Source organism: Rhinoraja longicauda, unplaced genomic scaffold (assembly GCF_053455715.1).
Source record: "Rhinoraja longicauda isolate Sanriku21f unplaced genomic scaffold, sRhiLon1.1 Scf000049, whole genome shotgun sequence".
NCBI lineage: Eukaryota > Metazoa > Chordata > Chondrichthyes > Rajiformes > Arhynchobatidae > Rhinoraja > Rhinoraja longicauda.
This window is the reverse complement of record NW_027601267.1, coordinates 741,618-767,848: the sequence shown is the minus strand read 5'-3', so window position 1 is coordinate 767,848 and position 26,231 is coordinate 741,618. Positions and strand designations below refer to the sequence as shown.

Below are 26,231 nucleotides of genomic sequence, written 5' to 3'. Positions count from 1 at the left end.
GCAGACTGGAAACAAAGAGTAGGGATAAATGGGTCCCTTTCAGAATGGCAGGCTGGTGGGGTACCACAAGGCTCGGTGTTGGGACCGCAGCTATTTACAATATACATTAATGACTTGGATGAAGGGATTAAAAGTAACATTAGCAAATTTGCAGATGACACAAAGCTGGGTGGCAGTGTGAAGTGTGAGGAGGATGTTATGAGGATGCAGGGTGACTTGGACAGGTTGTGTGATGGGCAGATGCAAAGCAGATGCAGTTTAATGTGGATAAATACAGACCTCCCAACCCTTCCGAATTTGGCGGAAAGTTTCCGCTCTCTTATTTCATTTCCGCCACTCCGATTTCACCTCACATTTTTCCACAAAACACATGCCTCGCCGCTCGCCATGCCTCTCACCCCGCCGCTCGCCTCAAGCCGCTGGCCTCGCCTCGCCTCACGCCGCTGACCTCGCCTCGCCTCATGCCGCTCGCCTCGCCGCTGAGCTCGCCCCGCATCACCTTGCTGCTGGGCTTGCCTCGCCATGCCGCTGGGCTTGCCTCACCGATGAGCTCGCCTTGCCCTGCCACTGACCTTGCCTCGCCGCTGACCTCGCCTCGCCTTGCCACTAGCTCGCCTCGCCGCTGAGCTCGCCTTGCCTTGCCACTAGCTCGCCTCGCCGCTGAGCTCGCCTTGCCTTGCCGCTGGGCTCGCCTCACCGATGAGCTCGCCTCGCCTTGCCGATGAGCCCGCCTCGCCTCGCCGCTGGTTTGGCCTCGCCTCGCCGCTGGGTTGGCCTCGCCTCGCCGCTGGTTTGGCCTCACCTTGCCGCTGGGCTCGCCTCACCTTGCCGCTGGGCTCGTCTCACCTTGCCGCTGGGCTCGCCTTGCCGCTGGGCTCGCCTCACCTTGCCGCTGGGCTCGCCTCGCCGCTGGGTTCGCCTCGCCTCGCCTCGCCGCTGGGTTCGCCTCGCCTCGCCGCTGGTTTGGCCTCACCTTGCCGCTGGGCTCGCCTCACCTTGCCGCTGGGCTCGCCTCACCTAGCCGCTGGGTTCGCCTCGCCTCGCCGCTGGGTTCGCCTCGCCTCGCCGCTGGGCTCGCCTCACCTCGCCGCTGGGCTCGCCTCACCTTGCCGCTGGGCTCGCCTCGCCGCTGAGCTGGCCTCCACTTGCCGCTGGCCTCACCTCGCCGCTCGCCTCGCTGAGTAGCGCAAGGCCCATTGATGTTGAGAGGGGTTGGGGTGCCGGGGAGGGGGACAGGGGAGTGCGGTTCGGGGGGGTGGGGGAGGATGGGAGGGGAGTGGGGGTAGGGGGGGAGGGGGAGTGGGGGTAGGGGGAAAAGGTGGGGAGGGTGGGTGTGGGGGAAAGGGGAGGGGAGTAGGGGGGGAGGCGGGAGTGGGGGGGTAGGGCGGGAGTCGGGGGAAAGGGTTAGTAGGGGGGAGTCGGGAGTGGGTGGTAGTGGGGGGAGGGTAATTGGGGGTGGGGAGGACATGGTGATTTGTGTTTTGACATTGTGATTTGCTGTTGAAGACCACTGGAGCAAGTATGTCTTCAATGAAATTAGGTATGTGCAGTTTTAAATGAAACTCTTTCTTCATAACTTAGTCATACATTTTTTTTGTAAGGAAAAAGCAAAATAGAGAAAACAAAACAAAACAATTTTTTCTTATGAATGTATTTCTGTTCAATAACCTTTCTATAAATAGCAGAATATACTCATGATAGGCCTGACGTTGTACATGTAGTCCAAGAACTACAGACTGTTGGAAATAGTAGTAGTTTTTCACACATGAATGTAACACATGTATGCGCATTTGGCGTGCATACTTTTTTTTGCTGAAAAGTTGCATTACGCGCCATATTATGAATTTTGATGTAAAATTCTGAATTTTGGACATCAAAATTCTAAATTTGTAAAATCAAATGTTGGGAGGTCTGTAATTGTGAAGTTATCCAGTTCGGTGGTAAGAACAGGAAGGCAGATTATTATCTGAATGGTGTCAAGTTAGGAAAAGGGGAAGTACAACGAGATCTGGGTGTCCTAATTCATCAGTCACTGAAAGTAAACATGCAGGTACAGCAGGCAGTGAAGAAACCTAATGGAATGTTGGCCTTCATAACAAGAGGAGTTGAGTATAGGAGCAAAGAGGTCCTTCTGCAGTTGTACAGGGCCCTCGTGAGACCGCACCTGGTTATGGTCTCCAAATTTGAGGCAGGACATTCGTACTATTGAGGGAGGTTAATTCCTGGAATGGCGGGACTGTTGTATGTTGAAAGACTGGAGCGACTGGGCTTGTATACTCTGGAATTTAGAAGGATGAGAGGGGATCTTATTGAAACATATAAGATTATTAAGGGATTGGACACGCTACAGGCGGGAAACATGTTCCCAATGTTGGGGGAGTCCCAAACCAGGGGCCACAGTTTAAGAATAAGGGGTAGGCCATTTAGAACGGAGGTGAGGAAAAACCTTTTCACAGAGTTGTGAAGCTGTGGAACTCTCTGCCTCAGAAGGCAGTGGAGGCCAATTCCCTGGATGCTTTCAAGAGAGGTAGATAGAGCTCTTAATGATAGCGGAGTCAAGGGATATGGGGAGAAGGCAGGAATGGAGTACTGATTGTGGATGATCAGCCATGATCACGGTGAATGGTGGTGCTAGCTCAAAGGGCCGAATGGCCTACTCCCCTGCACCTATTGTCTATTGTCTAAGATTAACTTTTGGGAATCCTGCACCAGCACTCCCATATACCTTTGCACCTCTGATTTCTGGATTCCCCATTTAGAAAATAGTCTACGCCTTTATTCCTACTACCAAAATGCATGACTCCACACTTTGCTACAACATATTACATGATGAAGATTTAACAAGTAGAATGGATAAGGGAGAGCCAGTAGATGTGGTGCATCTGGATTTTCAAAAAGCCTTTGAAAAGGTCCCACATAAGTGATTAGTGTGCAAAATTAGAGCACATGGTATTTGGGGTTAAGGTATTGATATGGAGAGAACTGGTTGGCAGATAGGAAACAAAGAGTAGGAATTAACGAGTCCTTTTCAGAATGCAGGCAGCGACTAGTGGGGTGCCACAAGACTCAGTGCTGGGATCCCAGTTATTTACAATACATATTAACGATTTAGACGAGGAAATTAAATGTGACATCTCCAAGTTTGCGGATGACACAAAGCTGGGTGGCAGTGTGAGCTGCGATGAGGATGCTATGAGGCTGCAGGGTGACTTGGATAGGTTTGGTGAGTGGGCAGATGCATGGCAGATGCAGTATAATGTGGATAAATGTGAGTTTATCCACTTTGGTGGCAAGAACAGGAAGGCAGATTATTATTTGAATGATGTCAGATTAAGAAAAGGGGAGGTGCAACAAGACCTGTACATCTGTCACTGAAAGTAAGCATGCAGGTACAGCAGGCAATGAAGAAAGCTGGTGGCATGTTGGCCTTGATTACGAGAAGATTTGAGTTTAGGAGCAAGGAGGTCCTACTGCAGTTGACAGGACCCTGGTGAGACCGCACCTGGAGTATTGTGTGCAATTTTGTTCGCCTAATTTGAGGAAGGACATTATTGCTATTGAGGGAGTGCAGCGTAGGTTCACCAGGTTAATTTCCGGGATGGCGGGACTGGCATATGATGAAAGAATGGGTCGACTGGGCTTGTATTCACTGGAATTAAGAAGGATGAGAGAGGATCTTATAGAAACATATAAAATTCTTAGAGGATTGGACAGGGTAGATGCTGGAAAAATGTTCCCGATGTTGGGGAATACAGAACCAGGGGTCACAGTTTAAGAAAAAGGGGTAGGCCATTTAGGATTGAGATGAGGAAGAACTTTTTCACCCAGAGAGTTGTGAATCTGTGGAATTCTCTGCCACAGATGGCAGTGGAGGCCAATTCACTGGATATTTTCAAGAGATAGATTTAGCTCAGCGCTAAGGGAATCAAGGGATATATAGAAAAAGCAGGAACGGGGTACTGATTTTAGATGATCAAAGGGCCGAATGGCCTTCTCCTGCACCTATTTTTCTATGTTTTCTAGTACTGCGTAACCTCATCTTTATAATGGAGTCTAAAATTTTACCAACTACCGAAGTCAGACTAACCTTCCCACTATTTTGCTTTGCTCGCTTCTTGTACACCTGGGTAATATTGGCAATTTTCCGATCATCTGGGACCATTCCTCTAATGATTCTTGAAATATCGCTATCAACACCTCCATAATCTCCAAAGCCACCTCTTTCAGGTGACTCATCCACCTTCAGCCCTTTCAGCTTCCCAAGCACCTTGTCCCTAGTAATAGTCACTCTACTAACTTCCACCCCCTGACACTCTTGAATTTCAGCCACGTTGCTGTTTTCTTCCACTGTGAAAAATGATGCAAAAACATTATTCAACTCCTCTGCTGTTTCTTTATTCCCCATTATCACTTCTCCTGCATCATTCTCCAGCGGTGTAACGTCCACTCTTGCCTCTTTCTTGATCTCTATATAACTGAAGAAACTCTTGCCATCCTCTTTTATATTTGTTGGCTAGCTTACCTTTGTATTTCATCTTTTTTCCCCGTATTGCCGTTACTTTCTGCTGTTCTTTAAAAGCTTCCCATTCCCCTGGCTTCCCACTAATCTTTGCTATGTTATATGCCTTCTCTATTATTTTAATACTGTCCTTGACGTTCCTTGTCAGCCACGGTCGCCTCTTTCTCCCCTATAATCTTTCTTCCTCTTTGGAATGGAAAGATCCTGCATCTTCCGGATTATTCCCAGAAATTCCTGCCATTGCTGTTCCACCGTCATCCTTGGTAGGGTCCCTTTCCAGACAACTTTGGCCAGTTCTTTCCTCATGTCTTTGTAGGCCCCTTTACTCAGCTGCAGTACCGACACATCCGATTTCACCGTCTCCCTCTCAAATTGCAGATTAAAACTTATTATATTGTGATCGCTACCTTGATGGTTCCTTTACCTTGAGTTCTCTTATCAAATCCAGTTCATAACATAATACTAAATCCAGAATTACCTTTTCCCTGGTAGGCTCCACCACAAGCTGTTTTAAGAATCCATCTTCAAATGGAGATTCTTCAAATTCCCTTTCTTGGGGTCCGGTACCAACCTGATTTTCCCAGTCTTCCTGAATATTGAAATCTCCCATGACTACCGTAGCATTTTTTTACATGCCATTGCCCTCTCACCCAAAGCAATTCAGTTACTCATCTGGACACTTGATGTTGTCAGCAACCCTGCAGTGCATTCCTGGTACATGCCACTCTCTGAGTGAAGTAGGTCCCCCTCCGATCCCCAGTAAATGCTGTCGGGACAGAAGACAGTGCCATTCTGAGCGGCGGACTGGTCTGCGTGTCAAAACGTGGCGCTGAGGCAAAACCGAAAAGACAAACATCAGGCAGAGCCGTGGTAGTCGGGGAGTTCATTGTGAGAGGTACAGACAGGAGTTTCTCCTGCAACAGGCGGGATTCAAGGATGGTGTGTTGCCTCCCTGGTGCCAGGATCCAGGACGTCACGGACCGATTGCAGAGCATCCTCAAGGATGAAGGTGGGCAGCCAGAAGTGGTAGTGCATGTCGGCACAAATGACATCGGGAAGAGGAGGAAAGACATTCTGCAGCATGATTTTGGAGAGCTCGGAAGAAGGCTGAAAAGCAGGGCCTCCAGGGTGGTTTGCTTCCAATTCCTCGTGCTGGTGAGGGCAGGAACAGGGAGATAGGGGAACTGAATGTGTGGCTGAGGAGCTGGTGCAGGGGGCAGGGATTTAGATTCTTAGACCACAGGGATCTGTTTTGGGGTAAGGGTGAATTGTACAAAAGGGACAGGTTGCACCTTAACAGGCGGGGGACCAGCATTCTGGCAGGCAGGTTTGCCACTGCTACACGGGTGGGTTTAAACTAAATAGTGGGGGGGAGGAGACAAATTGGAAAAGACAAGGATGAAGTTAAAGGGAAAGAGAGTATAGGAAAAGTTAAGAAAGACACCAGAATTAACGTGGGAGAAAGCTCACGAAGGGATCGGAGAGTATGGCCAAGTGACATAGGAATCGATGTGAAAGGTGAGGTGAGTAATGGATTAAAAGTATTGTATATGAATGCGTGAAGTATAAGAAGTAAAGTAGATGAGTTTGAGGCTCAGAGATTGGTAGATATGACTTTGTGGGGATTACAGAGACATGGCTGCAGGAGGATCGGGACTGGGAACAATATTCAGGGTTATACATCCTATAGAAAGGACAGGCAGGTGGGCAGAGGCGGTTGGGTAGCTCTGCTGGTGAGGGATGAAATTCAGTCCCTTGCGAGGGGTGACATAGGGACTGATGATGTAGAGTCACTGTGGATAGAGTTGAGGAATTGTAAAGGTAAGAAGACACTAATGGGAGTTATCTACAGACCCCCAAACAGTAGCCTGGATACAGGGTGCAAGTTGCAGCAGGAGTTAAAATTGGCATGTTACAAAGGTCATGCCACTGTGGTTATGGGAGATTTCAATATTCAGGCAGACTGGGAAAATCAGGTTGGTTCTGAACACCAGGAAAGGGAATTTGTAGAGTGCCTCCTAGATGGATTCTTCGAGCAGCTTGTACTGGAGCCTACCAGAGAGAAGGCAATTCTGGATTTTGTGTGGTCTAATGAACCAGATTTAATAAGGGAACACAAAGTAAAGGAACCGCTTGGAGGTAGTGACCATAATATGATTAGTTTTAATCTGCAATTTGAGAGGGAGAAAGTTAAATCAAAAGTGTCAATTTTCCAGTTGAAGAAAGGGGACTATGAAGGCATGGGAGAGGTGCTGGCCAAGGTCAACTGGAAAAGGATCCTAGCAGGAATGACGGTGGAACAGCAATGGCAGCAATTTCTGGACATAATCCAGAAGATGCATGCTTGAGGGACTGCACGTTTATAGCCCAACAGCGGCGGTTGGTGCAGTTCAAGACAAGACAAGGAACATTTCATTCCAAAGAGGAAGAAAGATTCTATGGGGAGTAAGAGGCAACCGTGGCTGACAAGGGAAGTTAGAGATGGAATAAAACTAAAAGAAAAGGTGTATAACACAGCAAAGAGTAGCGGGAACCCAGAGGATTGGGTAACTTTCAAAGGACCACAGACGGTAACAAAAAGGGCAATACGGGGTGAAAAGATGAAGTATGAGGGGAAGCTGGCCAAGAATATAAAGAAGGATAGTAAAAGTTTCTTTAGGTATGTTAAGGGTAGTAAAGACAAATGTGGGTCCCTTGAAGGCAGAAACAGGCGAAATTATTATGGGGAACAAGGAAATGGCAGAAGAGTTGTACAGGTACTTTGGTTCTGTCACTAAGGAAGACACAAACAATCTCCCAGATGTACTAGAGGACAGAGAATCTAGGGAGACAGATGAACTGATAGAAATTTGCATTCGGTGAGAAATAGTATTGGGTAGACTGATGGGACTGAAGGCTGATAAATCCCCAGGGCCTGATGGGGATTTATCCCAGGGTACTCAAAAAGGTGGCTCTAGAAATCGTGGACGCATTGGTGATCATTTCCTAATGTTCTATAGATTCAGGATCAGTTCCTGTGGATTGGAAGGTAGTTATAATAATAATAAAGTTCCTTTATTATCCCACTTTTCAAGAAAGGAGTGAGAGAGAAAACGGGGAATGAGACCAGTTAGCCTGACATCGGTGGTGGGGAGGATGCTGGAGTCAATTTTTTAAGTAGTAATAATGGCACATTTGGATAGCAGTAACAGGATTGGTCCAAGTCAGCATGGATTTATGAAGGGGAAATCCTGCTTGATTAATCTTCTGGAATTTTTTGAGGATGTGACACGTAGAATGGATCCAGTGGATGTAGTATATCTGGACATTCAGAAAACCTTTGATAAGGTCCCACACAGGAGATTAGTGGGCAAAATTAGAGCACATGGTATTGGGGGTATGGTATTGAAATAGAGAATTGGTTGGCAGACAGGAAACAAAGTAGGAATAAACGGGTCCCTGTCAGAATGACAGGCAGTGGCGAGTGGAGTGCCGCAAGGCTCGGTGTTGGGGCCGCAGCTATTTACAATATATATTAATGATTTAGATGATGGAATTAAACGTAACACTAGCAAATTTGCAGATGACACAAAGCTGGGTGGCAGTATGAACTGTGAAGAGGATGCTAGGAGGTTGCAGGGTGACTTGGACAGATTGGGTGATGCATGGCAGATGCAGTATAATGTAGATAAATGCGAGCTTTGGCAGCAAGAACAAGGAGGCAGATTATTATCCCAATGGTGTCGGATTAGGAAAAAGGGAAGTACAACGAGACCTGGGTGTCCTTGTACACCAGTCACTGAAAGTAAACATGCAGGGACAGCAGGCAGTGAAGAAAGCCAATGGCATGTTGGCCTTCATAACGAGGGGATTTGAGTATAAGAGGTCCTTCTGCAGTTGTACAGGGCCTTGGTGAGACCACATCTGGCGTATTGTGTGCAGTTTTAGTCTCCCAATTTGAGGAAGGACATCCTTGCTATTGAGGCAATGCAGCATAGGTTCACGAGGTTAATCCCCGGGATGGCGGGACTGTCATATGAGGAAAGCTTGTAATCACTGGAATTTAGAAGGATGTTTCTTATAGAAACATATAAAATTGTAAAAGGACTGGACACGCTAGATGTACGAAAAATGTTCCCAATGTTGGGGGAGTCCAGAACCAGGGGCCACAGTCCAAGAATAAAGGGGAGGCCATTTAAAACTGAGATGAGAAAAAAACGTTTTCACCCAGAGAGTTGTGAATTTGTGGAATTCTCTGCCACAGAAGGCAGTGGAGGCCAATTCACTGGATGAATTTAAAAGGGAGTTAGATAGAGCTCTAGGGGCTAGCAGAATCAAGGGATATGGGGAGAAGGCAGGCACGGGTTACTGATTGTGGATGATCAGCCATGATCACAATGAATGGCGGTGCTGGCTCAAAGGCCCAAATTGCCTCCTGCATCTATTTTCTATGTTTCTAAATCACTTCCCCCTTATCCTAACCTTTGTCTTTAGTATTATCTGATGTGGGGATGTTTCCTGCAGTCTACCCTCTATACTCATTATAATGTTGTGTAACCCAACCATGTCCCCACTGAAGCTCTTCTGCTGCAGGTGTCTGTTCTCACTCTTGATCTGCTCCATCCCAGGTAATATCCTGGTGAATCTCCTCTGATCCCTCGGCAACACTGTTGCATCCTTCCTATACTTGGTGATCGTGATCCGCACCAGTACCACGGGAAAGGACCCGAATGAGTTGAAAGCCTTTACTCCACAACTAGCTGCACCGCCAGCCAAACACAACACTGGCATCTACCCAGTACTGCACAGATTAATCAATTCATGCCCAATCAGTCTCTCTCATTCGTCTGCAAGTTGATGGAATGTGGCATCACAGAATGACCTGGACAACATTCATGATGATAAGAAGCATGTTTTCAAATACACAGGATGTGATGTTAAAGTCCAAAGTGCCACCTCTTAACTTGCTCCCGGTGGTGATGGAAGGCTTAAGCACTCCCCTACGCTCCTCCGATGTTGAGAATGGCTGGGCAGACACGTTATTGGGGTTATCAAGTGTGCTCTTACTTTCATCAACGTTTCGCTGATTTGATCCACGACGTCTCCAGTAGGCTTAGCAGTGTGTTCTGGCATCCCAGAACCACCCCCTCTGCATCTGCCTTGCTGGCTTATTTGGGAGACCAGATGGGGTCTTTCCTCCTCAGCCAGAGCCACTGGCTACTCCGCTGTGCCACCCCTGATGTTTCCTTGATGGCCTGGCGTAGGGCTTGTCCGCTGATCCCCAAGTCCTTCATCAGTCTTACAGTTGATGTTGCCACGAAGCCCTGACATCCAACTTCTACCGGGCAGATCTTTGCTCTCCATCCCCGCTGTTCTGCCTCCGCTGCAAGCTCTGTATAGCGCAGTTTCTTTCTTTTGAAGGCTTCCTGCACAACATCCTCCCAAGGGACTGTGAGCTCCACAAAATACACCACGCACTGAGAGTTGGACCAGAGGACAAGATCAGGCCTCAAGCTGGTGATGGCTATCTCTGACGGAACCGTAAGCCGTTGGTCCACGTCCACCAGCATCTGCCAATCCCGGGCTGCCTCCAGCTGTCCAAACCTGGTCCTTGGTGGAATTTTCTGTTGCCTTTGTTCCCCCTCCCGAACAAAGGCAATTGGCATAACTGGGTTGGTTGTTCTGGGCGGCAGGGCATTGTTGGTTGTTCTCCTGCTTCTCCAGGTGTACCGTCCTTGGGAGAGGCTCAGTTTACACCCAGTGAGGATGTGTTTAAGCGTGGCTAGTGTTGAACTGGCATGATGGATCTTCGCCCAGCCATTGGTTGAGATTTTTTGGGCTAGGAAGGACATCATAGGTTACCCAAATGAGGAAACTTATCCTGCTCGCCTCCATCTCCCACATGTCCTTCCAGCTGATCTTCCGTTTTTCCACACTCTCCCATCTCATCCACTGGCCCTGTTTAGCTTGCGACACAGCCTTGGCACACCTACTCCTCCTGTCGGCGGACTTCGGTCACGACCAACTTCTGGCGCTCCAGTGAGGATGCCTTGTTCCAGCAAGGTCGCTTTCCGCCAAGCCTCAAGCCACTTCTTCCGTGTTGGACTTGGCCTACCATGTTGCCGTGGTGGAGAGCAGATTTTGCCTGCTGTGTTGCATTCTTAGCCGTCCACTTCTTTCCTGTTGCCAGGGTTGGGGCAGCAGCTCGGATGACAGTGTCCCTCGATTCTGCCAGGGTCATCTCTAGTCTGACTTTAGTGCACTTGAACTCCTCTGTGAGGCTAGAGAGAGGCAGCTGAAGTACCCCCTGACCGTACAGACCTACGCTGCTCAGGCATCGAGGAACACCTAACCACTTTCTCACAAAAGAGCTGATTGTTCTTTCCATCTTCTCGACTCTTGTGAGGGTGATGTCATACATGGTTAGTGGCCACATAAGGCGAGGTAGTAACCCAATCTGCAGGCACCAGATTTTCAGCTTTCTAAGCAGCATGTTTTCCAGGCCTTTGATGATTTCTTGCCTAAACTCATTTGCCTGATCAGTGTCCTTCAGTTTAGATTCATACCATCTTCCTAGACTTTTGATTGGCTTCTCTGACAGTTGGGATAGGTTCTTGATCAATGAAGAACCATTGATCTGTCAGTTTGCCTTTGATTATAGAGATGCTTCTTGATTTGGATGGCTTGAATTTCATTCTGGCCCCAGTGATGTTCTCTTGAAGCTTCCCTAAAAGGCGCCTGGTGCAAGGTGCTGTTGTTGTTATGATTGTCATGTCATCCATGTAGGCCCTGATGGGTGGTAGACGGACTCCAGACTTCAGCCGCTCACCACCCACTACCCACTTGGAGGCCCTTATAATGACTTCCATTGCCATGGTGAAAATCAATGGGGAGATGGTACACCCTGCCATTATGCCAATCTCCATGCAGTGGCATGTGGTGGTAAAGTCTGGCGTGGTGAAACAGAGCTGGAGATCTTGAAAATAAGCCTTGACAAGGTTTGTAATAGTCTCTGGTATCCTGAAGAAGTCAAAGGATGCCCAGAGGAAACTGAGGGACAGTTCCGAATGCGTTGGCAAGGTCAAGGAAAACGACATGTAGATCACTCTTCTCTTTTCTTGCAGACTGGATTTGGTGCATTGATATTCATGCCACAGAAATGCCCGGCACAGCCCATCAGTAACAGGAGAGAATGCACCCGGCATCCGGCTTCGTCACTGTCCTCAACATGATAAAATAGGCCAAAGTCAACATGGTTTTGAGAAGGGGCAATCTTCCCTGACAAACCTATTGGAATCCTTTAAGGAAGTTTAAACTAGATTGGCAGGGGGGTGGGATATCATACAGGACAGAGACACGTGAGAGGCTAGATGTTGGTATGGAGGGTGGTGTGGGAAAAGTTAGTGGACAGAATAGGCAGGTGAAAGGTGGAGAGCGAGGAAGGGTTGGTTGGTTTAAACTGCACATTTTTTAATGCAAGGGTAAGACAGATGAGCTTAGGGCATGGATAGGTACGAGCGACTGGGATGTTGTACAAAACACTAACTCAAAGTCGCTGCCATTTCTTTCCCTCAATTCCACCATCCGCTGCTGAGGGTTCCACATTCATTACACACTCGGCTTCATTGCCCGCCTCTTGGACTCATGAACGTCTCGTTCATTTTCAGAATCCAGAACTGTCTCTTCAGGACCCAGTCTGCTCACTGTCTTATTGGGAATCATCTGCATTGCAGCATTGATGTTACCGACACTTGGAGAAGCAGAGTCCCTGGTGCCTGTCTACCTCCACTTAAGCGTCAATCAGAAGCTAGTTGCTGCATATGTTTTGGGTAAGTATGTTTCAGATTAAATACAGAGAATTTTGTGTTTACAAATATAAACAAATGTATATAATCATGGACAAAGCAAAATCCTGCAGATGTTTCAGTTCAAGCTGGGACATGTTGTACACAAATGCAAGAGCAGAGAAGTTTGAGCTGGAGAGGCGAGAGGAGCAAGAGGTCAGATATGTGATGGAGATGTGCAAGAGAAAGCAGTGGATCAGTTCATGCAGTGTAGGTCCCATCCACTGGCTCGCACTCGTCAGTGGATCAGTTCATGCAGTGTAGGTCCCATCCACTGGCTCCCACTCGTCAGTGGATCAATTCATGCAGTGTAGGTCCCATCCACTGGCTCCCACTCGTCAGTGGATCAGTTCATGCAGTGTAGGTCCCATCCACTGGCTCGCACTCGCCAGTGGATCAGTTCATGCAGTGTAGGTCCCATCCACTGGCTCCCACTCGTCAGTGGATCAGTTCATGCAGTGTAGGTCCCATCCACTGGCTCGCACTCGCCTGAGCTGCTGTGCCTGATCTACGCTGGCGATCGTGTCGCCTCCGATGCCCAGTCCCATTGGAACTGGAAAAGCGGATGCTTGTGTTGTGCGGATGGCTTCCATCCTGCACATTTTAAGAGAACTTCATGGCAAGAAACGGAAGGGTGGTAATATAAAGGGAATTAGAATATTGAACAGCAAAGCTGTATTAATGTCATCTGTCGGCAGTCAGTGAAGAGCTGGACTTTGGTCCCTTGGAGAGCATGCTGCAAGGACATTGGTGATTAACATCCAATGTTAGCTCTCGATAGTGTAAGTGATGGGGTCAGGCATCGGCCATTTGACCTTTGAAAACATTCATCAAGGTCAGAGCTGACCTTCCCCCATGGCACCCTCCTCGTTTCCTTGATGTCCAGGAATCTATTATTCTGAATGGATTTAACAGCCTCGCCCCTTCTGGGTAGATAATTCCAAACATTCCTTGTCATCCAAGTGAAAATCTTCACTTCACCTTCCTTCCTAATTGATCTACTTACTTGGAGACTGGGAGCCCCTGGTACTAGACCCAGCCCAGGGCTAACATTCCTCTGCATCCGAAACGTTTTGCAAGTTTCGCTCAACTCCAGATAATACAATCATCTCCCTCCCAGGAAGCAGCTTTGTGAATCTACACTGCACCATTTATTCATTTTTAGATAAGACCAACAATGTACGCAGTACACCAGACATTAGTAAGTTTCAATTAGATCATTCCTCATTCTTGTAAACTCTAGAGGACACAGGTCATGTCCATCCTCTCTCTGTGGATGGTACACCTGCCACCCTAGGGATCAGCTGATGAGTCCATATTGCGCTCCATCTGTGCCAGCAAGTTCTTCTTTGGGTAAACAGACTTGGTGTCTGCTTGTGATGCAGAGTCACCAAGGCGGTGTGTGGCATCTTCATCACCAGAGGAGGAGTGAAGGCCAGTGGTGGCACCTGCATGTTGGCTTCAGTTCACCCACCACTGTCAACATTACCCAACCTAACTGTTTTAAACCGATGTACAGTACTTTGTTTCTTAATTCCACTTCTCTGTGCTCCAAAGTGGATAGCCTAAAATTTCCATGTTCCATTGTCCAGTTCCTTCTCATTCACCCTTGCAGCCTCTCCAGTCTCTTCTCAGTTCACAATCCTCCCAAGGTGCAACCAGCAGAACCTTACCTGATCACCAGCCAGACAGTCACTGTGCACACATCACACTTATTCCACCTTTGGTCCACTTTACCTGTAGTTCACCACAAGAAAGTTTGAATTCACACAGTGATCTGACTCAGTGGGATTTGGCAGTTTACACCAGGATAGAAATGTATAAAATTATAAAAGGACTGGACAAGTTAGATGTAGGAAAAATGTTCCCAATGTTGGGGGAGACCAGAACCAGGGGCTACAGTCTAAGAATAAAGGGGAGGCCATTTAAAACTGAGGTGAGAAGAAACCTCAGTTTCACCCAGAGAGATGTGAATTTGTGGAATTCTCTGCCACAGAAGGCAGTGGAGGCCAATTCACTGGATGAATTTAAAAGTGAGTTAGATAGAGCTCTAGGGGCTAGTGGAATCAAGGGATATGGGGAAAAGGTAGGCACGGGTTACTGATTGTGGATGATCAGCCATAATCACAATGAATGGCAGTGCTGGCTCGAAGGGCCAAATGGCCTCCTCCTGCACCTATTTTCTATGTTTCTATGATATTGAATGGAAAGCATTCTTATGCTGTTTGTTCACACTGCCCAGGAAACTGTGGTTGTATTGCTCAAATTCAAACCATGCTGCCAATCAATCAGAACAACTCCATCCCTACAACGTTTAGATTCAGCTTAGCTTATTGGCACGTGCAATGAAGTTCCTTCTTGACATGAAGCTCATGCAGATAAGTGCAAGGTGTTGCATTTTGGGAAGTCAGCCAGGGCATCACTTTCACAGTCAATGGCAGGGCTATGGGGAATGTTGTCGAGCAGAGGAATTGAGGAGTGCAGGAACATAGTTCTGTGAAAGTGGTGTCACCGGTAGAAATGGTGGTCAAGAAGGTTTTCAGCACATTGACCTTCATCAGTCAGGGTACTGAGTGTGGAAGTTGGGATGTTACAGACCTCCCAACCCTTCCGAATTTGGCGGAAAGTTTCCGCTTTCTTATTTCATTTCCGCCATTCTGATTTTGCCTCACATTTTTCCGCAAAACACGTCTCGCCGCTGGCCCTGCCTCGCCCCGCCCCGCCGCTCGCCCGTCTCACCCTGACCCTCCGCTCACCTCGCCCCGCCACTGGCCTGGCCTCGCCTCTCGCCGCTGGCCCGGCCTCGCTGCGGAGCGTGATGTTGAGAGGGGATGGGGGTATGGGGGAGGGGGGCAGTGGAGTGAGAGGAGAGAGTGGGGGTCGGGGGGGTGGAGGAACGGAGGGCGAGAGTGGGGGTGGGAGGGGAGCGGGGGAGGAGGGGTGGGAGAGTGGATTTGGGGGGAGGGGTGGGGGGAGTAGGGAGGAGGGGTGGGGGGGAGTAGGGGGAGGGGAGTGGGGGGGAGTAGGGGGAGGGGTGGGGGGAGTAGGGTTGGGGGATATGGACCGTTGTAATTTGCTGTTGAAGAGCACTGGAGCAAGTATGTCTTCAATTAAATTAGGTCAGTCAGAAAAGGTCGGGAACAGAGCAAGGACGATCGTTGGCTGAGAGCAAAGTAAGTGGTAATTGCAGTGTGAAAAGGCAGTTTAAAAAGAGCGCCAAGAGGCCATTTGTAGTCAGTCAGAAAAGTGCATAACTCCAAGCTTGTGAGGAAGGCAGGATAGAAGTGAGTACCTGGATTGGTTGATCAATTAAAGTAGAAGTTTGGTAAATTGGCCAATTAAGTAATTTAGTGTCTGATTTAAGCAAGACTTGCACAAGGGGTGCAGCCCTGTTAAGGGAAGTGCCCTGTGAGAAAAGTGCGAGTCTTTGGCTGTGTGTCTTAGTGCCCTGTGAGTAAAGTGCGAGTCTTTGGCTGTGAGTCTTTGGCTGTGAGTCTTTGGCTGTGAGTCTTCGGCGAGGAGGCTATGCTTGTTTTTGAGCCTGAATTGGGTTTTTTACACTAAAATAATGGCAGACAAGTTGGTGCAGTGTGTTTCCTGCAGGATGTGCAGGACCTCTGGAGCTTCTGGGAGCTACACCTGCAAGAACTGTGTCCAGGTGCAGCTCCTGAATGAACGTGGTGGAGTTGGAGAAGCAGCTGGATGACCTCAGGGCCATCCGGGAATGCGAGAGTTTCCTGGACAGGACCTACTGTGAGGCTGTCACGCCAAGGGTCCAGGTCGAGCGAAGATGGGAGACTGTTTCAGGGGGGAGCAAACGTGGACTACAGGAGACCCCGGTGGCTGTGCCTATTGCAAACAGGTACACCCTCTTGTGAACTGTCAGGGCAGAAGACGCTTCCAATCCGAGCGACAGACATGTTGACAGATCTAACCCGGGCAAGAAAACTCGACCGGGGAGACCGAAGTCAGGAAGAGCCATAGTGGTGGGTGACTCCATTGTCTGAGGTACGGACAGTAGATTCTGTGGCAGCAGATGGGACTCGAGGATGGTCTGTTGCCTCCCTGGTGCCAGGGTTCAAGACATCACAGACCGGCTTCAGAACATCCTAGCGAGGGAAGGCGATCAACCGGAAGTAGTTGTGCATGAGGGCACGAACGATGTCGGGAGGAAGAGGAAGGAGATACTGCATCGTGAGTTTAGAGAGATAGGAAGAAGACTGAGAAGTAGGATGTCGAAGGTGGTTGTCTCTGGACTGCTACCTGTACCTTGTGCTGGTGAGGGCAGGAACAGAGAGATCGGGGATATGAATGTATGGCTGAGGGGCTGGTGCAGGGAGCAGGGATTTAGATTTCTAGACCACTGGGATCTCTTCTGGGGTAGGGGTGACCTGTACAAAAGGGACGGGTTACACCTTAACAGCAGGGGGACCAACATTCTGGCAGGCAGGTTTGTTAGACGTGTGAAAATCACGTTGGTAATGGACCCCAGGAAAGAGAGTTTGTGGAGTGTCTCCGTGATGGATTCTTAGAACAGCTTGTACTGGAGCCTACTAGGGAGAAGGCAATACTGGAATTTAGTGCTGTGTAATGAACCTGATCTGATAAGGGGACTCGAAGTAAGAGCCATTAGGAGGCAGTGATCACAATATGATAAGTTTTACTCTACAAATTGAGAGGGAGAAGGGAAAATTGGAAGTGTCAGTATTACAGTATAGCAAAGAGGATTACAGAGGCATGAGGTAGGAACTGGGAAAACGGTGGAACAGCAATGGCAGGTATTCCTGGGAATAATGCAGAAGTTGCAGGATCAATTTATCCCAAAGAGGAGGAAAGATTCTAAGGAGTAAGAGGCACCCGTGGCTGACAAGGGAAGTCAAGGACAGCATAAAAATAAAAGAGAAGAAGTACAACAAAGCAAAGAAGAGTGGGAAGCCAGAGGATTGGGACTCTTTTAAAGAGCAACAGAAGATGACTAAGAAGGCAATATGGGGAGAAAAGATGAGGTACGAGGGTAAACTAGCCAATAATATAAAGGAGGATAGTAAAAGCTTTTTTAGGTATGTAAAGAGGAAAAAAATAGTCAAGGCAAATGTGGGTCCCTTGAAGACAGAAGCAGGGGAATTTATTATGGGGAACAAATAAATGGCAGACGAGTTGAACCGGTACTTTGGATCTGTTTTCACTAAGGAAGATACAAACAATCTCCCGGATGTTCTAATGGCAAGAGATCCTAGAGTGACGAAGGAACTGAAGAAAATCCACATTAGGCAGGAAATGGTGTTGGGTAGACTGATGGCTGATAAATCCTCAGGGCCTGATGGTCTGCATCCCAGAGTACTTAAGGAGGTGGCGCTAGAAATTGTGGACGCATAGGTGATCATTTTCCAATGTTCTATAGATTCAGGATCAGTTCCTGCTAATGTTGTCCCACTTTTTAAGAAAGGAGGGAGAGAGAAAACGGGAAATTATAGACCAGTTAGTCTTATATCAGTGGTGGGGAAGATGCTGGAGTCAATTATAAAAGACGAAATTGCAGAGCATTTGGATAGTAGTAACAGGATCGTTCCGAGTCAGCAAGGATTTACGAAGGGGAAATCATGCTTGACTAATCTTCTGGAATTCTTTGAGGATGTAACTAGGAAACTTGACAGGGGAGAGCCGGTGGATGTGGTGTACCTTGACTTTCAGAAAGCCTTCGACAAGGTTCCACATAGGAGATTAGTGGGCAAAATGAGAGCACATGGTATTGGAGGTAGGGTACTGACATGGAGAGAAAATTGGTTGACAGACAAAGCAAAGAGTGTTCTAAATTGCCCACCCCTTATTCTTAAACTGTGGCCCCTGGTTCTGGACTCCCCCAACATTGGGAACACGTTTCCTGCCTCTAACGTGTCCAACCCCTTAATAATCTTATACGTTTCGATAAGATCTCCTCTCATCCTTCTAAATTCCAGTGTATACAAGCCTAGTCACTCCAGTCTTTCAACATATGACAGTCCCACCATTCCGGGAATTAACCTAGTAAACCTACGCTGCACGCCATCAATACTAAGAATATCCTTCCACAAATTTGGAGACCAAACCTGCACACAGTACTCCAGGTGCGGTCTCACTAGGGCCCTGTACAACTGCAGAAGGACCTCTTTGCTCCTATACTCAACTCCTCTTGTTATGAAGGCCAACATTCCATTGGCTTTCTTCACTGCCTGCTGTACCTGCATACTTCCTTTCAGTGACTGATGCAGATCTCGTTGTACGTCCCCTTTTCCTAACTTGACACCATTCAGATAATACTTTGCCTTCCTATTCTTACCACCAAAGTGGATAACCTCACACTTATCCACATTAAACTGCATCTGCCATGCATCCGCCCACTCACACAACCTGTCCAAGTCACCCTGCAACCTCATAGCATCTTCCTCACAGTTCACACTACCACCCAGCTTTGTATCATCTGCAAATTTGCTAATGATACTTTTAATCCCTTCATCCAAGTCATTAATGTATATTGTAAATAGCTGCGGTCCCAGCATCGAGCTTTGCGGTACCCCACTAGTTAATGCCTGCCATTCTGAAAGGGACCCATTTATCCCCATTCTTTGCTTTCTGTCTGTCAACCAACTTTCTATCCATGTCAGTACCCTACCTCCAATACCATGTGCTCTAATTTTGCCCACCAATCTCCTATGTGGGACCTTGTCGAAGGCTTTCTGAAAGTCAATTTTCCTAGTTACATCCTCAAAAAATTCCAGTAGATTAGTCATGCACGATTTCCCCTTCGTAAATCCATGCTGACTCGGAACGATCCTGTTACTGAAATCCAAATGCTCCGCAATTTCGTCTTTTATAATTGACTCCAGCATCTTCCCCACCACTGATGTCAGACTAACTGGTCTATAATTTCCCGTTTTCTCTCTCCCTCCTTTCTTGAAAAGTGGGATAACATTAGCATACATGAATGTAGCGCAACGCGTAAGCACATTTGGTGTGCATACTTTCTTTTGCTGAAAAGTTGCATTACGCGTCATATGAATTTTGATGAAAATTTCTGAATTTTGGACATCAAAATTCTGAATTTGTAAAATCAAATGTTGGGAGGTCTAGATGTTATGATACAGTTGTACAAGACATTGGTGTGGCTGCACTTAGAGTTTTGTGTTCAGTTTTGATCACCCTGCTAGAGGAAAGACGTTGTTAAGCTGGAAAGAGTGCAGAGAAGATTTATAAGGGGTTGCCAGGACATGAGGGCCTGAGATATAAGAAGAAGACTTGTAGCACAGGAAGATGAGTGGTGATCTTAAAAAGATGTATAAGATCATGATGAGAATAGATAGATGCACAGTCTTTGACCCAGAGTCAGGGAATCAAGAGCCAGAGGACATTGGTCTAAGGTGAGAGGGGAACGATGTAATGGGAACCTGAGGGGCGATTTGTTTCACCCAGAGGGTGGTGGGTACATAGAACGATCTGCCAGAGGAGGTAGTTGAGGTTGATAGAAACATAGAAACATAGAAAATAGGTGCAGGAGTAGACATTCGGCCCTTCGAGCCTGCACCGCCATTCAATATGATCATGGCTGATCATCCAGCTCAGTAACCTGTACCTGCCTTCTCTCCATACCCCCTGATCCCTTTAGCCACAAGGGCCACATCTAACTCCCTCTTAAATATAGCCAATGAACTGGCCTCAACTACCTTCTGTGGCAGAGAATTCCACAGACTCACCATTCTCTGTGTGAAGAAATGTTTTCTCATCTCGGTCCTAAAAGACTTCCCCCTTATCCTTAAGCTGTGACCCCTGGTTCTGGACTTCCCCAACATCGGGAACAATCTTCCCGCATCTAGCCTTTCCAACCCCTTAAGAATTTTATATGTTTCAATAAGATCCCCCCTCAGTCTTCTAAATTCCAGCGAGTATAAGCCTAGTCTATCCAGTCTTTCTTCATATGAAAGTCCTGCCATGCCAGGGATCAATCTGGTGAACCTTCTCTGTACTCCCTCTAAGGCTAGAATGTCTTCCCTCAGATTAGGAGACCAAAACTGTACACAATACTCCAGGTGCGGTCTCACCAAGGCCCTGTACAACTGCAGCAGAACCTCTCTGCTCCTATACTCAAATCCTCTTGCTATGAATGCTAACATACCATTTGCTTTCTTCACTGCCTGCTGCACCTGCATGCCTACTTTCAATGACTGGTCCACCATGACACCCAGGTCACGTTGCATCTCCCCTTTTCCGAATTGGCCACCATTCAGGTAATACTTTGCTTTCCTGTTCTTGCCGCCAAAGTGGATAACCTCACATTTATCCACATTATATTGCATCTGCCATGCATTTGCCCACTCTCCTAATCTATCCAAGTCACTCTGCAGCCCCCTAGCATCCTCCTCGCAGCTAACACTGCCACCCAGCTTCGTGTCATCCGCAAACTTAGAGATGTTGCATTCAATTCCCTCGTCCAAATCATTAATATATATTGTAAATAACTGGGGTCCCAGCACTGAGCCTTGCGGTACCCCACTAGTCACTGCCTGCCATTCCGAAAAGGACCCGTTTATTCCTACTCTTTGCTTCCTGTTCGCCAACCAATTCTCTATCCACCTCAACACTGAACCCCCAATACCGTGTGCTTTAAGTTTGTATCCCAATCTCCTATGTGGGACCTTGTCGAAGGCCTTCTGATATAACACATCAACTGGTTCTCCCTTATCCACTCTACTAGTTACATCCTCGAAAAATTCTATAAGATTCGTCAGGCATGATTTGCCTTTCACAAATCCATGCTGACTTTGTCCGATGATTTCACCACTTTCCAAATGTGATGCTATCACATCTTTAATAACTGACTCTAGCATTTTCCCCACTACCGATGTTAGGCTAACTGGTCTATAAAAGTAGGCTCCTACAAAAGTAGGCTGCCCTGGAAGGTTAGATCGCATGGGATCCAAGGAGAGATAGCAGAATGGATAGGAAATTGGCTTCATGGAAGGAAACAGAGGGTGATGGTGGAAGGTTGCCTCTCAGACTGGAGGCCTGCGACTAGTGGTGTGCCTCAGTGTTCAGTGCTGGGCCCGTCACTGTTTGTCATCTGTATCAACAATTTGGATGAGAACATTCAGGGCAAGATTAGCAATTTTGCAGATACAAAAGTGGGTGGTTTTGCAGATAGTGAAGATGGTTGTGGAATATTGCAGCAGGATCTTGATCCATTGGCCAAGTGGGCTGAGGAATGGTTGATGGAATTTAATACAGAGAAATGTGATGTTGCATTTTGGGAAGGCTAACATGGGCAGGACCTCCACAGTGAATGATGGGGCTCTGGGGAGTGTTGTAGAGCAGAGGGATCTAAGAGTGCAGGTGCATGGTTCCTTGAAGGTGGAGTCGCAAGTAGATATGGTGGAAAAAAAGGCTTTTGGCACATTGGCCTTCATCAGTCAGAGCGTAGAAGTTGGGAGGTCATGTTGCAGTTGTATAAGACATTGGTGAGGCCGCATTTAGAGTATTGCGTTTAGTTCTGGGCACCATGTTATAGGAAAGATGTTGTCAAGCTGGAAGGGGTACAGTAAAGATTTACGAGGATGTTGCCAGGACTAGAGGGTGTGAGCTATAGGGAGATTTATTCACAAAATGCTGGAGTAACTCAGCAGGTCAGGCAGCATCTCGGGAGAGAAGGAATGGGTGACGTTTCGGGTCGAGACCCTTCTTCAGAGTCTATTGAGCTATAGGGAGAGGTTGAGTAGGCTGGAACTCTATTCCTTGGTGAGCCGGAGGATGAGGGGGGATCTTATAGAGGTGTATAAAATCATGAGAGGAATAGACTGGGTAGATGCATAGTCTCTTGCCCAGAGTAGGTGAATTAATGACCAGAGTTAAATGAAGGGGAAAAGATTTAATAGGAATCTTACTTACACAAACTACCAGAGGAGGTAGTTGAGGCTGGGACTATCCAAACATTTAAGAAACAGTTAGACAGGTACATGAATAGGACAGGTTTGGAGGGATATGGGCCAAACACAGGCAAGGACTAGTGTAGCTAGGACATGTTGGCCTTTAGAGGCAAGTTGGGCCGAATGGCCTGTTTCCACACTGTATCACTCTATGACTCTAGGTACTATAACAGAATTTAAAAGACATTTAAAAGATAGGTTCAACAACAGGAAAGGTTGAGAGGAATATGGGCCAAATATAGACAGGTGGGACTAGTGTAGATGTGGCATCTTGGTCAGCATGGGCAAGTTAGGCCAAAGGGTCCTTTTCCACACTGTATAATTTTGACCCAGAGTAAACAGTGTACATAGTGTAAAGATAATAAATAATGAGCAATTAATATTTCGCATGAAGCATTTTGGGGAGATTCTTCTTGAAAGCCTCGGATTTGTACTTTGGCAGTGTTCACCTAAGGTTTCTGGTTAGAAATACCCGTTTTTGTCAGAACGCAGTTTTTAACGTATTTTTAAATGGACCAGGTGACAACGGATGTCTAATTCTTCAGGCTGGATAAAGTGGAGTTGAAGATGTTCCAGTGCAGTGTTTGGTTAACGTAAGTAAACCAAGTGCTGTTTGTTTCAGGGCTGGTAACCATGGTCATCCTGCGTACATGAGGGAGGAGCGGCCAGTGGATGTGATGGAGGCCGTGCGGGGACCCAGGTCACCACATGCAGCTCGCCGGCTGAGCCTCGTCGGCTGAGCGGAAGCTGGCCCGGGCCAGCTCTGTCCATCTCCTGCGTGTTTTAACATTTACAGATTGAGGCAGCCTGTAAGCATCCTCGCCGACAACACCATCATAAGCTTTGTTTTAATGCTCTGAATATGTTGGAGAAACAGTTTCACATGTGCACAGAACTTTTATTAAACAGAACATCATTTATTACATTTTACTCTGGCTGCAAATACTATGGGTCTCACCACGTGGGCGGGGTTTAGTCCCCAACGGGTGCATACGCCTCCCTACCCGCCACAGTACAGAATATAATCCAAGTAACTCGCATAACGGGAACTGTGCAATATGAACTGTTCTCCACAGCTCCACACCACTATCTCCTGTGCTTTTTATTTCAATGTCCACATCAAACTTTAAGATGATTATTAAATAGCCTCCATTGTTCTTAGAAATAACTCACTGGGTAGCTCAACTGTGAAGCAGAAGCTTGAACTGAAGTCCTGCCTTGTTTTCCCACTCAGCCTCATCTGTCATGCTCCACAGCAAAAGCCTCATAGTATCAGAGGGACCCAATACTATCATCCCAGAGACCAGTTCTCCTGAATGTCTTGGTCAATATTTATCCCTCACCGAGCTTCACAAAGATTATTCAGTGGTCATCGCACTGTGGGTAATTTTTGTGTACAAATTGAGGTTTTCCATGGCAATAAGTGAGTATATTTCCAAGATACTTCATTGGCTGTGAAGTCTGAATTGTACAGAACAACTGTTTAGTGCAGGCATTCCTCACTTGCTGCACAGTGGACCAAGAGGAAGCAGAATGCATTCATATTCCTAATGTTGCAGTAGCCAGTTCACAGGGAGATTGATGTGATGTGCATTTATGCACAGAGCCACTGGAGGACCATTTAACACTCTGTTGCTGTCACTCATGGATGGAATGAAGGTCGCCTCAGGTTTATCCTGGAACCTGCTGGGGTGATTGTAACTAGGTTTTTGGCCATTGCACAAAAGCGCCTTCTACAATGAAGGGGAGCATGCTGTGGGAAATCTTGTGTATGAGTACACTGCAGCATTAAGAGATTCACATTTCATCTGTAGGACAAAGGGATCAAACAGCCCTTCCCTTTTAACTTGTATTGCTCCTGCCAATGGGGGGAGCAACAAAGTCACACGGATGTCTAATCCATGGGCATCCAGATTCCAAACCAAAAGAAGTCTAAACACCTAATCTTACAAACAACTTCAATACCTTTCATAATGTAGCGAATGGTTGGGATGAGGCAAGAGGGATATCGATGACAATTTGATGAGTGAAAAATGAGTTAATGAATAAAATGTAGGTCTTGTAATACACCTTGCCCTATGCACCTGTCAGCTGCTCCATACTTTGTGCGATTTCACTGTTGTTTGTGCATCGTTCAGAAAGCTGCATGTCTGATGTGCATCACCACTTGCCTGGCAGAGAATTCCCTTTTCTTGATCAGGAAAAGTAAGCCCAGGCTGTTCTAGAGGTAATACTTCAAAACAATGAACATATTTAAGGAACTTGTTTAAAGTTTTAAAGTCTACACGTACATTACATGAAATTTTGAGTTCCTGAATGAAGTTAAATTGTGACTTCATCTGTTACAAATACAAGCAGGGGAAGATAAGTAGGAAGTATCCAGAAATGAATCACAGCCATCCACACTGCAGACTCTGTGAAGCTGTATTTTAAAAGACAAAGTATGACACCTTGTAAATGTTTACATCATGATTTCTACAATTTATTTAAACATTTTAACAATAAAGTTATTTTTGAGAACATATTATCCTTTTTTGCTTTGTCCAGTGAGAGACGGGCAATTCTGACTCCAACTGGGGTTGCAATCACTCAATCCAATTACTACCACTGACTACTGGCCACATCTTCCCATCCAGGATCCAACTACTGGCCACATCTTCCCATCCAGGATCCCACTACTGGCCACATCTTCCCATCCAGGATCCAACTACTGGCCACATCTCCCCACAGGATCCCACTACTGGCCACATCTTCCCATCCAGGGTCCCACTACTGGCCACATCTTCCCACGGGATCCCACTACTGGCCACATCTTCCCACAGGATCCCAGTACTGGCCACATCTTCCCATCCAGGGTCCCACTACTGGCCACATTTTCCCATGGGATCCCACTACTGGCCACATTTTCCCATCCAGCATCGCACTACTGGCCACGTCTTCCCATCCAGGATCCCACTACTGGCCACATTTTCCTATCTCTTCCCCTTTCTGCTTTCCCAGAGACGTTCCCTCCGTAAGTTCCTCGTCCCTTCCAACCCAAACCACCCCCTCCCCAGATACTTTCCCCTGCAACCGTAGGAGATGCAACACCTGTCCCTTTACCTCCCCCCTCGGACCCAAACATCCAAGGACCCAAACAGTCTTTCCAGGTGAGACAGAGGTTCACCAACCTCATCTATTGCATCCGCTGTTCCAGATGTCTTCTCTACATTGGCGAGACCAAACGCAGGCTGGGCGATCATTTCGCTCAACATCTTCGCTCAGTCCGCCTTAACCAACCTGATCTCCCAGTGGCTAAGCACTTCAACTCCCACTCCCAGTCTGACCTTTCTGTCATGGGCCTCCTCCATTGTCATAGTGAGGCCCACTGCAAATTAGAGGAACAGCATCTCATATTTCGCTTGGGCAGTTTACACCCCAGCGGTATGAACATTGACTTCTCCAACTTTAGATAGTTCCTCTGTCCCTCTCTTTCCCCTCCCCCTTCCCAGTTCTCCCACTGTCTTCTTGTCTCCAACTACATCCTTTCTTCGTCCCACCCCCCTCCCTTGACATCAGCCTGAAGAAGGGTCTCGCCCCGAAACGTCACCCATTCCTTCTCTCCAGAGATGCTGCCTGACCCGCTAAGTTACTCCAGCATTTTGTGATACCACTGACACAAGGCTCACTGGCCTGTTGTTATTGGCTTATCCCTGCCGCCATTAAATAAAGGAACAACTTTAACCACTATGTGGCGTCTTAACTGTGGCCGACAAGATGGCCAGGTGGGCTGAGGAATGGTTGATGGAATTTAATACAGAGAAATGTGAGGTGTTGCATTTTAGGACGTCTAACAAGGGCAGGACATACACAGTGAATGGTAGACTTCTGGGGAATGTTGTAGAGCAGAGGGATCAAGGAGTGCAGGTGCATGGTTCCTTGAAGGTCGAATCGCAGGTA

General features: G+C 47.3%; 1 protein-coding gene across 4 annotated transcripts in view; it reads left to right on the top strand.

Annotated features, from left to right (window-relative positions):
- mospd1 (motile sperm domain containing 1) overlaps positions 1–24,805 on the top strand; it is a 38,393-nt gene extending 13,588 nt beyond the window's left edge. For 3 of the 4 annotated variants that reach the window (XM_078432080.1, XM_078432079.1, XM_078432081.1), the window contains 3 exons: positions 12,166–12,327; positions 15,462–15,515; positions 22,915–24,805. In XM_078432080.1, coding sequence (XP_078288206.1) covers positions 12,166–12,327; positions 15,462–15,508 — 209 coding nt within the window. In that variant the 3' untranslated portion in view covers positions 15,509–15,515; positions 22,915–24,805. The remainder of the gene's footprint in view (positions 1–12,165; positions 12,328–15,461; positions 15,516–22,914) is intronic. The other variant, XM_078432083.1, reaches the window with a different exon arrangement.
- Positions 24,806–26,231: the final 1,426 nt, after the last annotated feature.